General features: G+C 40.0%; 1 protein-coding gene across 1 annotated transcript in view; it reads left to right on the top strand.

Moving 5' to 3' along the window:
* The window catches only part of LOC306736344 (receptor-type tyrosine-protein phosphatase gamma-like), a gene marked incomplete at both ends in the record, with an annotated part of 390,476 nt that overhangs the window by 265,978 nt on the left and 106,479 nt on the right, over positions 1-18,019 (top strand). The window contains one exon of the mRNA XM_079217969.1: positions 12,775-12,870. Coding sequence (XP_079074095.1) covers positions 12,775-12,870 — 96 coding nt within the window. The remainder of the gene's footprint in view (positions 1-12,774; positions 12,871-18,019) is intronic.

The raw sequence follows: 18,019 nt of genomic DNA, 5'->3' as shown, positions 1-18,019 counted from the left end.
CAATAAAAGTATCAAAGGTGTTTAGTCATTTCTCAGCAGGTACAACATTTAAGTGGAACTTCATTGAAAGAAAAATGCTAACGCAGTTCTTAACAATAATTAAATTGACATGGTGTCATTTTTCCTAAAGGTAGCCTATATAAACAATTTAATATTCTTCATATTTAAATATGTCTGAAAGTTTCATCCTACCTGTGTCAGTTTGGACTATTTCATCTAGCCACTCATGTTTGAACGTTAGGCAGACCTTTTTCTGGGGCACCTGCTCTGCCTTTCTTTTCGCCATGGTAGCATATAGCTGCTGGAGCAGGGCCCGCCAAGAGTAGCCTAAACAGCGCCGGCCCGAGCTCATGTGGCGCTCTGGGCGAGCTTCACTCCGGAGGAGGACAGCGGGGGTGGGGGGTGCTAACGGAGGCAGAGCGCTAGCAGAGGTACAGAGAGCGCATGTCGAGAAACGAGACACTGATTGGCCAAGAAGACTCGGCACGTCACATCAAAGATCTTATTATTGTGAAGATGGCTCACTCCTATCTCAGAAACACTGGCGCAAAAAAGATTTTTAACCCCTGAAAAAAAATCGTTTGTGCGGTCTGAAAAATGTATTGCGCGGCCACTTCGACTGGACTGCGCGGCCGCGCACGCGCGCAGCTTAGAGGGAACACTGGTCCTCATGCTGATTTCAACATGGCTTTGTTTTGAACAATTTAGCATTATCACACGTAGTATTATATTCTGTAATGTGCAAGGAAATAACTTTCTTTTGGTGAATGTGGGCTATTTGAATATCGTATTATCTATGAGTATCTGTCTCCTTTGTTATATCCTACCCTTTACGATATATATCACATTAAGGCTGAATATTCTAAAAGTGTTTCTTGTTATTCTTCTGATATCACATTAGCTGAGAAATGACAATAAGATGTTCTTTATCTGTGGCTTTCCGGATTACTTAGTGAGAAAGAGGAAATCGGCTGACTCCCCTTGGCTAGAAGTACTCTCTTTAATTTGATAAGAAATGAAGGAAAAGTTTTCCGCTCACTGGAAGAATTATACTTTCTGTTTTGGTGAGAAATGGTGAAAACGTTGCTTTTCTCAAGATAGATGCACTCCTTCTATGAGAAATAGTGGAGAAGTTGACTTTCTTTGGGAGGAAGTGTTCAGTCGAATCTTACAAGAAATTGATTGTCGTTTTCAATCTCCATTCACAAAAGAAGTATTGACTTACTCAAAATATATCGTCCATTTTCATTTGAACTGCATGTAAACTAGTAAGGGGACTTTTTTTTGTATGTTGTTCCAAGTACTACTCCTAAAGATGAAGAATGAACATCCATGCTCCAGAGGCCATCTGGCAATCCTGCAAGTAATAAACCTTTGAAAACGTAATGTCCAACCTCATCATAAGAGGCTAACCAGTCAAAATAGTCCGTTTGGATATAGACAGTTGGTCCCTGAGAGCACATGGGTGTTGTTTTCAGTTTTAAGACCTACAAAAAAAATACTTTTCCATATTAAACTGTCATATAAACCTGGTTGCCCATGCAAGGGGGATTACCAGACTGCTGCTTAAGCAAGGCTACCGAGGCCCCACCATTGAGCTGAGATGTGGGTGATACACCTGAGAGTTCTAACATATTCAAAGTGTGTGTGTCTTTGGAGTTATGGGGGGGATGCACTTCAACCCGTTCAATATTCTATTACTGCATTTCCTATTTTATGCATCAAATTATTTGAAAAATTTATTTTTGTGTATTGTTTCGCTGAAAAATGAGAAAGCCGCCATGTTGAAAACAGTCTAGCCACAAACAAAGCATCGCCCAACGGCAGAAACAATCCGGACTGGTTGGGGTTCTGCATGTCTTTCTGTTTTTTGCATGGATTTGGTGCATATCCACAAAAAGACTTCACAGTCCTCTCTACATGAATATGAAGAAACATATATGTTTTGGCTGTTAGCTTAATGCCCATGTATTTCAATATTACAATCCAGTGGTTACAACTTGACCTCAGCTCCATCAAGGCTTCCAACCTCTGTGACCAAATGAGTGTTTTTTTTCTACAGTAAAGAACAGTACTGTGTATCTAAATCCGGGCTTCAAAATACCAAAAACCTGTAGGCAAAGAGCATGTTTTTTTGACAAAATTAAATCCACATGGAATGTCTTTTTCTACATTCAGTTCACTGCTGCACCTATATGTGTGGGCCTCTTCAATTTCCTAGCCACTATCTTGGCCTAGACAGGCAGTTTGTAAAGTCTGAAGGGTCAGGGCCACAGGGTGTACCTTAAGTGACTGATCTTCCTCATCACCTTCAGTCTCGCCATAGGTAACCTCAGGGCCGGTATAGTAGCTGGTACGAGTTAGACAGCAGACTGAAATGAAGTCGGGCCACTGTTCATTCGTCCCCGTTTTCCCCCTCATGATGCCACTCAATGTTTGAGCAATTTCTGCCTCGCAGGAATTCATTTATATGTAAAACACAAAAGCCCAGTCTACAGCACTGCCAAACATTATAAGCAGCCTCGGAAGTCCCACAGGTTTTATGCAATTGACCAGTGTATTGAAAACTTTGAACTTGGCAACATGAGAGACAGTCTGTGATGTGATTGGAGTTAACAAGGCAGCACTGTGCTTCCCCTGTGGGTTTGCTTGTCATGCTAGCTTTATGAGCTTCAAAACAAGATTTTCAGTGTCTGATTTTCACAATAATCTGTGCACAAAACAAGAGCCAGGACTTTCTTTTATCAAAAACAAATGGCCCCCCTTTTCACCCCCCCATATAAAACTCAAACAGGTTTATTCATAAATTAACCATTTTGACCTCTAACTGAAAATGACACGATTCCTCACAGGAAATCTCTTATGCTTAACAAACAAAACAGATACACTTTCAGTGAACTGTCTCTGCTTTATTTTTCCCATCTTCCCATTACACGATCTATAAATCTCTTTTCTCCTCTTATCTCTTCACACTCTTGTTTACAAGGTTCTTTGATGTTACCCTCACACTCTTGAGGTTAACAAGAATGCATACACTTCCGGATCCTGGCACCTTTTTGCCAAAAAGCCATTGGTTGAATCTTAAACCCACAAACAAACAAAATCTGGACAGCCCTGGTTGAATTATTAGACCAGTAACTGAAATGGACTCCAGCAAACTTTTAACTTGCCAACCAGATCTTAAAAGAAAGTGCGCACCCTTTTTCGGTATTATATCCTTATCTCCCATTCATTTTGTTCTTGTACAACTAGTGTGTTAGCATTGTACACCCAATGCAAACATAGAAAGCAAATTCTGGTAGTGTCAAGAGTAATTAAACACACAACACATTTGGAGCTGTTATCTCAGTGTATATCAATTTAATATGAATAGATTTTATCAATATTTGGTTGCCCCTGCCAATAATTTTTTCACGGCAGGCCATGCCTTCGCCATAGCAGGATTTGTAAAATGAGTTCCCTGGTTTGAGCATTTTACCACTGCTGCCCCATTTGATGATGTCATACCATAGTTATTAAAGAAGTCTGACCTAAGAGGGCAAAACCTGATTACACCAACCACTTACACAGAAAAGTATGTTTGTCATTGCCCTCCAAATGGACCCCTTTATTTCTGATTAGACGGCCATATTGGGAGGACTGCATCATCCCTCAGTTCTTTCCTGTTGACTGCTGATTTGCCACCTCTGTCATTATGGCACACATTCTACTTTGTATGGTGGAGATAGAGGTCATAGTCAAACGAGAAGAGTGTTGGCTGTTGGTAGGAAACGGGAAGCAGAAATGATCCCGTCACAAGCTGTTTTGAACCATCCATCTACGCCAACCTCCTCCCTAAAAGGTTTTTTGGCACCAGTAATGTTAGGCTACTTCCAACTTTGTTCCAAGCGAAAAATTGTCATAATTTACACAGCGGCAGGGTAAATATAAGTTGTGTTTAGGCAAACAAATAACCAATGCTGCGGTTACATTACATGAACAGAGCAATGTCAACTTGCTACTCCTCTCTGGTTGTATACAGTATTTATATGAGGTAAACTACAGTGATATCTCAAGATAGAAAATATAAACAAAAATATGCATAGCATTAGTATCCCAGGTTTTTATGATTCAACCAAGATCCTTTCTATCGAAATAACAAATAAATAAGTTGCTTTATTTGTTGGCTATGTCAATATTGAGAAATTTTGGCTGTGACAATAATGTGAACAGATGTTTTATATGTTAAAATGGAAGTGCATTCTGTCCTCCAAAAACGATGCTGCTTTAACTGAGAAGTCACGTTTGTAATTTGTTAGACAGAGGGTTGAACACACGTTGTCTTTGACCAGACATTTTATATGTTTTACTTCTAAACCATTATTCGAAATTCATGTCGTCTTCCATGTTAAAGAGTGTGAGGATTGGGCCAGTTTTCAAAGACATGACTGATGCAGGCTTTGTTCTCGGAGTTGCTGCTTGAGGAGAGTTATTCACTGTTATAGATAATATAATCTTGTAACATCACAGAATGAATGCATGTACATTTAGTTTTCTGGTGGGTTGTTAGTTTTAAATCAGCTCTTCCTCCCCTCCCTCAGAAACCACTTAGAACATCTATAATAATGATGCATTAAGGTGTCAGCAGTGCAGGCTGCCTTATTCATCACTGCAGCCTGTTCATGGTGAGAGTCTGTCTTCTGTGCTTACCTTCCCACATATTAATGCTTCATTGAGTACATTATACTACATCACATCTGTGTTTGATGATGATATCTCACACACACACACACACACAGCGTCAATCTCATCCACTGTTGTTGCCTGTTTTCTGACGCTATTTTTTTTAAATGGATGGAGCTCGGTAGCTAGCAACCCCATGTGTAAAAATATTAACCCTAGAAAGCTCTCAATTGTTTCTCCAGTGCTGAACTAGCCACTCGGAGATCTGGACCCAGGCAAAGCAGTGTTTTGGTTGGTTGGTTACCTATTTGGTCTAGACTAAAATATATTGACAACAACTGGATGGATTGGTGTGCATTTTGGCACAGTAATGAATAATTCCTGTATTATGAATCCTAATGACTGAAAGGCATTGCTTATCGGGGAAATGTTTCCAAGTTAGCCATCTACTACTTGATGGATGGACAGTCATGCTTTCGAGGCAATGAATGCCACCAATTGTGGTGCTCTCCTGACTTTTCATCTAGTGCCACCAGCAGGTTGACCTTGTTGGGTCAGTTAGAAATGTGTGAACAAGATGGTGGTTGTCAAGTTCCTATGTATTTTTCGGTCAACTCTTGGTCCAACTTGCAATGACCTGGTACATGTGATCCCAAAGGACGCACGAGACAACTCGTTTCCAACACAGCTCAATCTTTATTGTTTTTCTTATTTATCAATTGTTGGCTGGTTGGTCCATCTAGGTTGAAAACCTTCAAACACAAAAAGCAAAAAGTTATACAATCAGAATGTAAATAAACTTTAAACAATTTTTGCCAACAAATGAATAAATAATAGCTACAGTACCAGTGGCTTCTTTGGCTGTACCATCAGTTGACTCCTTCCTTCTCTCTGTCTCAGCTGAAATGTTTGCTGTCAGAGCTTCCCTTTGCAGGTGTTTCCAATTAAGTGATCAGCAGCCTGCACTGGCCTACTGGCGGTGCATTCTGGGACTTGCAGTCTTTCCTCTCTTTTTCCTTTTCTTTTCTTTTTCTTCTGACAAAGTACCGTAATTCGACTAAATAATGAATTAACTCAACAGTGGTGCTAATAACAACGGCAAGACTCAACAAAAACATCTTCTGTTTCTGTTGCCAGTTATTGTTAGCATAGCACCAGTTACTAGCTAATACTAGAGTTAAATAGCTAGCTTGGTTAGAAAGCTACATCCATATTTGACGTTAACTGTGATAATAATTAAAAAGCTAATTTTGCCTAGCAAAATATTACTTACAACAAAATGTACGGTAATGTTTTGAAATGTAACTTCCACTGATTGAAGTATCTGAATCATCAGCAACTCCTAAACATTACAGAACAGAACGGTTACTGTTCATTAACATGGGGCACAATAATCACAGCTACATTCCACAATGCAGGACAAGGTATTAGCAGACATCAATAATTGTACAAGAAGAAGATTTAACAGTTGAAAAGTTGAACAGATATCAACATTGACATACAATTGACATGTGGTTCCACCCCTCTAAATGTATTCTGTGACCAGAATGTGTTAACACAAGAAGGCTCTGGTTGTTTCTAATGAGCTGGTCGGGTCACTTCCTTTTCACTGTTTTGTTTTTCTTCAGTCTGTTTGAGGTGCTTTTGATTGTCTGCACTAAAGGATGTTGTTCAAGACATGACCCCCTCCTGTTCACGCTGGGCGGACGGAGCATGGAGGAGGTATTTTTGACTAAGACCTTGACCCGCTCGTCAGCCTTCCTCCAGCTCTGATTACAGGTTGCAGCTTAGTCCACAACAGGCCTCAGACTGGCTGGGGAATGATGTCTTTTGACCTGATGTGAAGATGTAAAAGTAGGAAAGTGGACCATGCTTGCCTCGGGAGCGACAGGGGGTTCCCCTCTCGTCTGTGTGTTTATCTGAGTAGAACATAAATCAGTTGTTTGGTATTGAGATGGCTTGCCTCCGGGCTCAACAGTGTCTCTACCTCTTGCTCTCAGGCTTTTGAACTCCAGCAAGGGAGAGGTGCTGTTACAGGCCCCCTGAGGCTGATCGCCGAGAGGGAGGCAGGCTTCCTCCTCCTCTGCCTCACTACTCCTCCCAGTGCACCATTTACCTCACTTTTTGTCTGTCTTTTCCCACAAACCATTGCTACAAATTATAGCTTTTCCTACCTCCTGTTATTGGTAATTTTCAATATCCTGGTATCACAAGGAGGTGAGAACAGAGAGACAAAGCGCTCCGATATTTGACAGACTTATTATGGTGCCAGTGGGGATTATTGATATGCAAGGATACACAGCTCAAAGACATCCCAAAGACAAACAGGAAAACAAAGTAGTGACTGCCACCTCACAACGTGATAGAGTTCACTACAGAAGGAGTCGAACCTGAGCCACACAAACGTCTGCCTGCGGCTGGATTAATGAGTAGCAAAGCAGAGTGATTGAAGACTGTTATATTTTGTATGACACATTTATCCAGAACAACTTATGAAACAACTCCTTCCTCTTCAGCTCATGCTGTGACTCTGTGTGTGCTCAGCACTGATCAGAGCTGAGTTATGAAGTTGTTTCAACAAGAAATGGATCACTTGTAGTTCTTTAGAACTGTCATCTTTTTAGTCATGTTGTATTTGTTAGAACTTTACAAAATTGGACGTGATAGAAGGGCGTGTCAACTGGAGGTCGTCATTGGGGAGACTGTGGCTCACTGGTAGAGAGCATATTCGTCCTTCATTCAGAGGATTGGCAGTTCAATCCCCGGCTATGCCAGTCCAGGTCAATGTGCATGTTGTTGGGAAAAACACTTAACCCAGTAGGCTACAGCGTATGAATGTTAGATAATTCGGATGGGCAGGTGGCACCTTGCATGGTGTCTCCTGGCATCAGTGTATGAATGTACGTGTATGGCTGAATAATGACACGTAGTGTTAAAATGCTTTGAGTGGTTGGAAGACTAGAAAAGTGCTATACAAGTAGCAGCGTTCACCATGAATGTAAACAAATGCTGCTTTCGCTTTGTAATGATTGTAACAGTGAATAAAGCCTTTATTTAAAGGCTTTGCACTCTTGTTTCTTAATGTAATTGTCTTCTGTCTGGATCTCCAGGTGATGTGGTGGTTCACTTTTACACTTTTTACATCTGTAGCTTTAGCTTCTGTCTTTATCTTTTTAGCCTGTTTACACTGCTGAACCAGTTTGACATCATGTTTATGCCGCAAAAACACGTACTGTCTGTTTCTCTCTGAAATCGCTATATTTTTTTTTAAGTTATATATTATTTCTTCAGGGAGTGCAGTTAGTGACTGTGTGAGCTCCATGGTAACTGACATCTTGACAAAGAAGCAGCAGGGGGTGAGGCTTAGCAAAGGGTCACACATGTAAGCCACAGCTAGTGAGAAATGTGCACAAGGTAAAAAAAGTACTACGAAAATACAAAATATATATTATTTATCATGTAATCTCTTCATGTAACAACCACAGTAGCCATGTGTCGTGGCCCAGCAGTCTCCAAAATCTGGCACGCTTGGCTCACAGCGACACACATTATCACACATTATGATTGTTAGGCCATTGTAATTATCATTTGGGCCTAACCAATAATTTGACCAAGTGGGAGTCAGTCCTTTTCAGTTTGGGCCAGTTGTTGTTTAATGATGCTACCCGGGACCTTGAACCTCACATCAAAGAACGGGAAAGAAAAGGGAAAATAAAATGGTGTGCCATGACTGGGATTTGTTTTATAATCCAGTTCATCAGGCTTCAGTGCTAAGTCAGCATCTTATTTCAAGTATATATGTTTTTTATACCTGTACCCCCAGATGTAAAACACAACGACTTTATCGAGCAGAAATATATAGGCCCGTCTTCATCTTTGTATGCCACATAAATCTATTGTGGTCATTAATCTGCTGATATAACAGCCTCCACTCTGCTAGTTTCAGGCTTTCCATCAGATTGGAACATTGGCTGCAGGGATTTTTTCTCCATTCATAAGAATTCCCACAAGAGCATTAGTGAGGTCCGACACTGTTGTTGGGTGATACGGTCTAACTTGCTTTCCCATTCAACCCAAAGGCTCGCCCAGTTCTTCCACACTAAAATCATTTCTTGATGGAGCTGGTTTTGTGCAATGTAAGGAAAAAGGCAGAAAGGAGCCTTTTGTACGTTGTTGCATTTATATTTCACTTATATTTCATTTCATCTGAACTGAAGGCTCCAAGCCATTAAAATGAAATTGTCTCTCAGCAAATTATTACCTCCATAGATAGACCACATACCTCCATTTGTATGGTGATTTGATCAAAACTCACACATTTATTTATGTATATTTGTTTTAAATAAGCCTCATAATGTACTAATTTAACTAGCCATCTGCAGACACCCTGTAGCAGCAGTGATGTGTCCCATCAGTGCACAGTTGGTACCACAGCTAGCCATCGTCAAGCAGCTATTGACCAATCGACAGCAGTGCAATGATGTTGTCGCTGGCAGTCTGAATCCTCTGCCTGCACCGTCTGTCCTCAAGTCTTGGCAGACGCTCCTGTAGTTGTGTTTGCATGCTGGATGCCTCCCTCTCTTATGAATATGGAGAAAGTTGTGCAGTGGGCCAAATGCTAAATGAGCAGTGACATATCCACAATAGGTTTGTGTTGGCAGAGTGAAAGCTCAGGACGGGACACAACACCATGACTGCTTCACAAGTAATATGTCTAACCCACTGGCTTAATCCAGAGAGAAAGCAGGAGGGTTATAGCTTGATTTAGGAAGAAAACCAATAAGTGAGTGAATGAGAACGTCTCAGTTTTATGTACACCTGATGATGGTGCTTGTCTCTTTTTGCAACCAACATATATCAACAGTTTTCTGAGATCGCTTGACATTCTAAATGTTTGTCGTCTTGATTCCCCTTTATTGTTTTATTTTGTTCAAAAAGAAACACCCACAAGCAACGTTACGGTGCATTACCGCTACCAACTGGAATGGATTGTGGATCAGGAAATTAACATTTGTGAAACGCCAGACAGACGCAGACCCTCAATTGTAGAATGAATGGATCCATGTGCTTGTCCATGCAACCCATGCAAGTCTGCAGGAGTCCGCACACATGATGTGTGTTCAGTGTGTTAGAGGCTTTAAGACAGTATAATTCAATTAGATTCAGTTTATTTTGTATAGCCCAAAATCACAAATTACAAATTTGCCTCAGTGGGCTTTACAATCTGTACACATACAACATCTTCTGTCCCAGGACCTCACATCGGTTCAGGAAAAACTCCCCCCAAAAAAACACAGGGAGAAAAAGCGAAGAAACCTTTGGTAGAGCAACAGAGGAGGATCCCTCTCCCCGGATGGACAGAAGCAATAGATGTCATGTGTACAGAATGAATAACGTAACAGAGTTCAACACATTCAATGAATTTGACAGAGATGATTCATATAATGAGTAGTAGGCATGATGAAACAGTTACAACTACCAAAAATAGCAGCAACAGTGGATATAATAGAATAATAATGATACTATAAGCAGTAATGGTATTGGCAATACTAATAGCAATGCTGAGGTAGGAGGCAGGGCCCAGGAGGCAGAACCCAGGACACAACCACGATCCATGGAAACATGTGAGGCAAGAAAGCACGAAGGGGAAGAAGTATAGAAGTGTCTTAAGCTGCAGTTCCCCAACAGGCCACTCTGACAGCTCTTATGTTTTTCTTCCTTAGTTACGCTCTCAATAATTCACTTCTACTGAGGGACAATAAAAAGTCATTAATGCTTAAACAGGTTCATATTTAAGCCAAAGGGAACCTTTAAGAGGATTTTGCATTTAAAGGTTTATTTACTCTTCCTCGGCATTACTGCTCAGTTCATTGGCACAGTTGTATAATGTCTTCTGCTACTTTCTAAGAAATTAATCCCACAGTTTGGGGTGTAGAGTTTGAATGACTTGGCCGTTTACAAGGCTAAAAGGCAGTTCACCCTTTTGTCTTGTAAACTCTACTCCCCCAACTTCTACTATGGGATTCATGTAATAGGAAATGTAGTATTCAGCGTTTTTGGACCTTGACCCATTCTCAGTACTAGAGGTGTGATTCTTGTGATTCCTCCAACTCTATTGAAGTGTATAATAAATCATTGGAGTGGCTTTTGAAATGATAGGTGCCTTTTATCAGGAGCTGACCAACAGTAAATGGGCACTTGAGAAAGAAAAAAGAACAGACAGAATATTTTTGAATAACCTTTTCATGTCTTCAAGTCTGGAGTTGTTGGAGTATTAGCTACATGGGAGGTATTTTGATGGAATGAAATCAAAACTAATTAATTCATAATCAGTTTTGCAGTTAATTTCTAATCAATTATATGACACTGAAATAAAAACCTGTTTACGGGCCTAGTACACTACACTAAGTATGCTTAGTGGCATTGCACACACTATAACTTGATGTCAGTCAGCTTTAACTGTCACAGATGGCTGGATGTTGCATTCATATCATCAGCAGAGTAAAATGCTGTCTTTTGTCCACTTCATGTCATCACTGTCCCATTTCACGCTGCCATCATGAGGGCAAACGCTGCAGTGTTTGAACAGATTCTAATTGCTCTGACTGCTACATTCACAAGCCCAATCGCCTATGTTGACTTTAATTAATTCTCCACGTTTCGGAGAATGTGTTGTTCCAGTTGAGCTGTCTCTGCAATAAATTTACCAAACAGACTCTATATCAGGCTGCTTGACAACTGTTTTCTCCACAAGTAGATGAAAAAGCGATGCACAGGGCTCTTTATGTGAGGATTAGTAAACTGGAGAAAATGCTAGACAACCGATATTGGCAGTGTTGATCTTGGCGAGGAAAAAGACCACAGAATCGCTCTTGGCATGCAGGGAGGCTGTGTTTCTAGACACTGCAAATGATGTTTACACATGTGCATAAGAACTCTGTTTCAATAAACATGCAGACACACATAATGTGTTTTTTATTTAAACATTTGCTGTTTGCCTCAATGCATCATGCCTTCGTATCACCATGACAACGAGTGGTGCCTGACTGTTTGACCAGTTTTCTGAGCGTTTGTTTTCATTGCTTTTCACTGAGCAATAATACACATCACATTTTACCCAGTCCATTTCACAGTATTATTGACTTCAGGCTGCACTTGGTTATCTGTTCAACAAAAAACAGAAGAATGACGATTTACTCTCTATTCATCACTTACTAAAGACGGCTGTGTTTTTGGAATCTCATTACATTTGATAATAATAATTAGTTTTTCCAGTTCATGGAAATAGGGAAATAGGTTTAAAAGTAAAAAATCCCATCCCAAAGTCTGGATGAACACACCATGCGGTAAATCCCACATACTCTTCAGCATCCTGCTATTTACAAGATATCAGTCTAGACCTAAACAGGATAGCAAGGCATTGAAGTCAAAAGGCTGAAGTCCAATTGTGGTTTTATTATTATTTTCTTTTTTCATATTGTAGTTTCTTTAAGTTACAATCAGTCCTTAGCTACTTGGTTATGTTTGTATAGGGTTTAGTACATGCCAAAATCTCCTATCCTGATATAGGTCGTTTTATATCAGGATAACATGATATATCAGGATATAGCATGTTTTGTATATTCTATTTTGTAGACGCGTATGTGAATTCAATATTGGACAAATGAAAGTATTTTTTCATTTAATTAGGATTTCTTTCTGCAAAATGAACATTACAGTTTCCAGTGAAATTATAGAGAAAAGAATGAATAAATATTTCCAGCTATACTCTGACTATGTTACTGTATATGCCTGCACACAAAAACAGAGTGATCGGATAAAGTCAATAGTTTGATTTAAATTTAAGTTAGTCATTGTTTGTAATCATGAATTTAGAAAACGTAATTGTGTATCCCGATATCTCGATACATGATTTCATCACGATACATTTATTTTTTCTTCTCATTTTGGCTACATATACTAATTCCAAGAGAGATGGTGATATCAGCAGTTGTTAATTGTGAGGAAGATATAAATAGTCTGAACAACTTTTGAGTCGTTATGGAGTTTGATTGGAAGGTTTGATTCAATGTGTGTGTCCCAACCTAACCTGTGTGTTTCTGTCTCTCACAGATGCAGATCTACATGTACAATTCAGATGACTTTGACAGCCTCAGTGCAGCTCTGAGGGAGAAGAGGATCATCGCAGCCATGGTTGTGTTTTTTCAGGTAGGAGCCTATTTTTCCTATATTTGTTTGTACAGAACTCTTACTAAAAGACGAGGAACAGGCATGTTTGGAATATTTGATCTTCATAGTTCATGGTTTGAGAGATCACCCCTAAACTAAACTTTCGTCATTATCTGTGTATCATTGTGTTGGTTTAATTGTTGTCTGTGACAACTAAACAAAACACACAGTGAGCTTTTACAGTTCTGCCTCGTTATCTTCCAGGGGAAATCTAGGCCATGTGGACACACAGTGCAGCTGCAGGGCTTAGTATTTTGATGTTCTTTTGTGAAAACCTAATTTAGCTGAAGTCTTATCAGATGGACGTGAGCTCACTGTGTAAAGTCTGTGGAGGCTCAGCGGACAACGAGGGAAGATATAATGACATATTCTCCGTTAATAATTAGCTGTTGTTAAGATTTTACATTGCGATTAGTTCAAACGTTCTCTGGCTTTGACTGAGCACAAATACATTGATCAAAATTAATTAAACCATACGGCTGAGGGTTGCTATTAAACACGATTTAGTCTGCATCTTAAATAGGAATAGGTTGCTAAAATTAAGCAATTATTATCATTTAAGTAATAGTTTAACCTAGTTAGTTAAATGATATTAACATAATGAATACAGAGTACTCCAATACATTTTATATATATATATATATATATATATATATATATATATATATATATATATATATTTATATATATATATATAGTAGTTGTATTATTTGAATTATCCTATTTATTTCATTTACATAAATTCAAACCAATGGAGTGACTCAGGAACATCTGTTGGTCATTATTATGTAAATATGAGTATATAGATTCTAAATCAAAACTCGAACTTAAAATACAAGTCTTGGTTGGATAACAACAAATATGGCAGTCAAAATGTGTATTACGGTTCGTTTAGTGTGGTTTAGGAGGAGGAGTAGGTTTAAGGTCAGTGTGTGTGTGTTTGTAAATATCCTCATAAGGGTGGATTGTATGTCTCGTCTCTCTCCTCAGTTTGCTTTTAGCTGTATTTTTCCCCCGGAAACTAAACCCCTGATGATCAGTGAGGGAGTGTTGTCATGTCGTGTGATTATGAGCTGTAAAACCTGTAAATCAAGACCAGACTTCTGCTACCAGAAGTGGAGCTGTGGGGGGACTGGGATCATTGTTAGCTCTAACACTCTCAATTGGCAGGAATAAAAAGTTAATTTGAGACCATCGATTACCTAAGTGGGCTCTTACTTGGACCATTAACCCCCTGTTAATATTTCCCCCCTCTCACTTCAGTCTCTCTCACTCTGTCTGTGTCTTCAGTCGCTCTTCCACTCCCTGGCTATCAGCTGTGCATATGTCTTAGGTTGAAGTGGCCCTAATCGTTTTTTTCCTTTGAGCATGACTCGTGAACATCACAAATCACACGGAGTCTGATCTTTATAATTCTGATTTGTACCACTTTCATGTGGTCAAAAATCAGATACAGGTATGTGACCTGACTCTGAACAGTCATATCGGAATTCATGCTACTTTTACATCCCTCTAGAATAGATCAACATCCGTCACAGTTCTGCTGTGAAGCATTCCCATTATGATCCCTTCACTGCTGGCTCCGACTCTGCATCCTCGCACACCTCTGTACAGAAGTAGCAAAAAGCCTTTCTCTCTGCTTGTTCTCCTCCTCACCATCTGCTCACAGATTGTTCGCCCCAAAGAGACTTTGACATTCTTTCTACGTCTCACAGCAAAGCAGAATGTGTGCCTTTGACCATACTCTTTGGAGTAAAAAGGTTTGTTTTCCAACAGATATCCAGACACAAAGGTCAAACACATGGAAGCTCGGCTAGCTATCACGATCCATGAGCTAATGGTCAAGTGTGGTTTCATTTGATTGGTACTGTTTTCCCCTAATCACATTTCATTGAATGAAGTCATTTAAAATATATTTACATTATAGATGTAGAAGATACAATATATGAATTTGAATACATAAAGACAAAAACAAATTGTGGTTACATAAAGTAAACATATAACAATAGATTAATGCAAACAACAAACATATTTTTCTTTGCCTATTTCATTGATGAACTCTTGTGTGGAGAGTTCAAACTGTCTGAAATGTTGACCTGAGGGGGGCATTAGAGGGAAGTGGGGTCACTTAAAGTAATAATTCTCTAGAGGACCATGTGTTGCCAATATAAGGAGAAAGCAGTTTGAATGGATAGTTTTGCAGCTATGACAAAACAGGGGAGATGAGTAGGCAGATGGAGAAATTGCTTAGCCCGAAGCAGCCGATGAAATGGCATAAAAAGACTACTTTATTTTGAAAAGCAGACAAAAATGCTCCTTTTTACTGAAAGGTAAAACTCCAGTCGCCCTCCAGCACAGGAGCCACTCTATCTGTGCTTTTTCTTCTTACCTCCCTCCACCAGCTTTCTGATTTATGATATGGCAGTACGCACACATTTCCTCTGAACCTGATCATATTGTGCAATTGCAGCTCACAACCTGAAGATTGATTTGAACCCATGCCCTCAATAACTTGCCTCTCGCAGATGGATCTCAACAGTTTGCTCTATGTGCCGGTTCCTATGCAAAGAGGAGTGTGTGTGGGCACCCGCCTCAGAAGTGCATTTTTCTTTATTCATCCAGGTGCCGCTCGCTCTCTTGCCCCGCTCGCATGCTTCAGTTTGTCTTTGGTGACCTGAGAACACAGACTCAAACTGAGAGTGTGTACAGGAGGCACGCCGAATACTTGTGTTTTGAAAGGGAAACACAGGTTGTGGAATGCATGCCAAATTCTAACTCAAATACAGCACCCACATATTCACGTGTGTGTGTGTTTGTGTGTGGTTTGTGTGTGTGTGTGTGTGTGTGTGTGTGTGTGTGTGTGTGTGTGTGTGTGTGTGTGTGTGTGTGTGTGTGTGTGTGTGTGTGTGTGTAATTAATTAATTAAATTTACATGTGAGCGTTATCAAGTCTGCAGACTAGATTTTTTCTAGTGTTTATGGTCTGGATGTGCATGCTTTTATAAATACCTTTTTTGAGTGTCTATTTGCAGCCAGATGAGAATCACATAACTGCCATTTGTCTATTTACAACTGGCAAAGTTGAATATACTTAATTTAGCTATTCTGGAAAAAAATGTAAGTAGTAGTATTAATAGTGCACAGTCTGTTATTATCAGTTACAGTTATATAGCTCCAATGTTTCCCCAGTATTCAGCACCACGGATGATTTTTTTTATATAACTCCACAGTTTAAATTATAATAAGGCTAAAGGTAGGTATAATTGAGGGCGGGGCCACTTTGAGTGACATGTGGGTGCTATGAGGGTGCCACCCACTTGCTGGCTCCTCTGATGTGTCACCCAGGCTTCAGCTCCACCAACGCCCCACCTCTTTGCCTATATTTAGAGTTCCATCACTCAAATAGTGTTTGCTCTGTGAGTAAAACAATCTACTATACATTTTAGCTCTGTGAGCCAGTATATTTCTGTTTGTGTGTGTGTCTCCTGGGGGTGCTTGTGTTGACGCTGATGAGTTCTGTTGAGAGAGAAGCTCTCCTTCTGGACTGATGAGCTTAAATGTGTCCTCTGCCAGGCTGCACTGTACTACAGCAGCCTCCCACACAACACTCCTTAGAGACAGTAAAGACTTCATGTGTGTCAGCTAAGCGGTTGGAGCTTAGCGGTTCCTTTTTTCCCCCTTCCATTTTCATCAAAATGGCTGAATTACAAAAAAACAATTGAACTAAAAAAAATATATATTTTTTTAAACTCGCAATATTGCACTGTATTTCTTGACATTTTCCATATCCAAAATGTTCAAGCTGTACACCTGCTCTATATTTTGTGAACCTTGTGGCACAGCACAGAATGCAGTCAAGTACGCCCTCAGTGCGCCTGCCAAGCACACTTTTGGAATGTCGTGGCCGAGCTCGTCGGGCCTACTGTGGCACACAAGCACACAGGGTGGGATGAGCAAGAAAATATTATCATACTTCATAGGTGGGAGCGCTGGAGGGTGTTGCACACTGGGCTCACCCCATCATCACACATAGTTTGAGGAGAGCTTTCTTATAAAATGCGGTCATATTCAAACATATTTCTTTATTTCTGAAATTATTTGAAATGTTTAACTTAGGTTGATTTGACATGTTTAACCTGCGAACATAATTGCTGACAATATTGGAAGGCAACTATTGTCAAACACCAAAAAACTAGAAGGGCTCTCTGAGATTGCAGAGCTCTGCCAATGCAAATCCCTCCAAAAATGTAATGGGTTCTTGCTTGGCTGGTGCTTCACTCTTCCACAAGGTTTCATGAAAATGAGGCCAGTGGATTTTCTGTCCTCCTGCTGGAAAAAAAACAGACAAAATCAACAAACCGAACAGAAAACATAATCACCTTAGTGGAGATAATTATGATTTTCAGGATAACTTTCTTTTCATTCTTAGAGCACCACCATAGAATCATGTTGGTGTTCACATCCCCATGTCTACTTTTACTGTAATTAAAAATGGGGACCTCCAGGTCAGAAGAGTCCCCCCAGAAGATTTTCATCTTCTGGGTGGACTCTTCTGACCTGGAGGTCCCCATTTTTAATTACAGTACAAGTACCTGGGGGGAAGACTGAAGTTCCTGTTAGGGGGTCCTGAGGGACTTATTAGCGGAGAGAAGTTTGAATTGATCTACAATGTTTCACGGAACTATGTGAATTGTTTTGGATGCGTAAGTATCCAACATTCATGTAGATTTGTAGCAGAAACTGTAGAATTCTTCATGATAATGATCAGTTTGATGTGTCCTGTCTGGTTAGAAGAATGAAAAATGAATGAAGTTAGTTTTGTCTCATCAACCTCTAGCTCATCATGGAATAACAGGTAATTTGCGAATACATTTTGTCACAAATTTGTTTCACAAAATGATCGTTGCTAACAGTTGAGCATTGTTTTCTTTGCTAGAGGCTCTATTGGTTGCTGCAGCCTACCAACTGTAGTTTTTCAGTCAATGACACATTATTTGCCGCTCGCTCCTTCGGGTGCCCAACACCAAGCTCCGCACCATGGGCGACCGGGCCTTTTGCTCGGCGGCGCCACGCTTGTGGAACGGTCTCCCTGACCACCTGAGGGAAACTCAGACACTGAACTCTTTTAA

This window comes from Taurulus bubalis (genome assembly GCF_910589615.1).
Source record: "Taurulus bubalis genome assembly, chromosome: 5".
Taxonomy (NCBI): Eukaryota; Metazoa; Chordata; class Actinopteri; order Perciformes; family Cottidae; genus Taurulus; species Taurulus bubalis.
The sequence above is the reverse complement of the archived record's forward strand: the minus strand, read 5'-3'. Positions and strand labels throughout refer to the sequence as shown.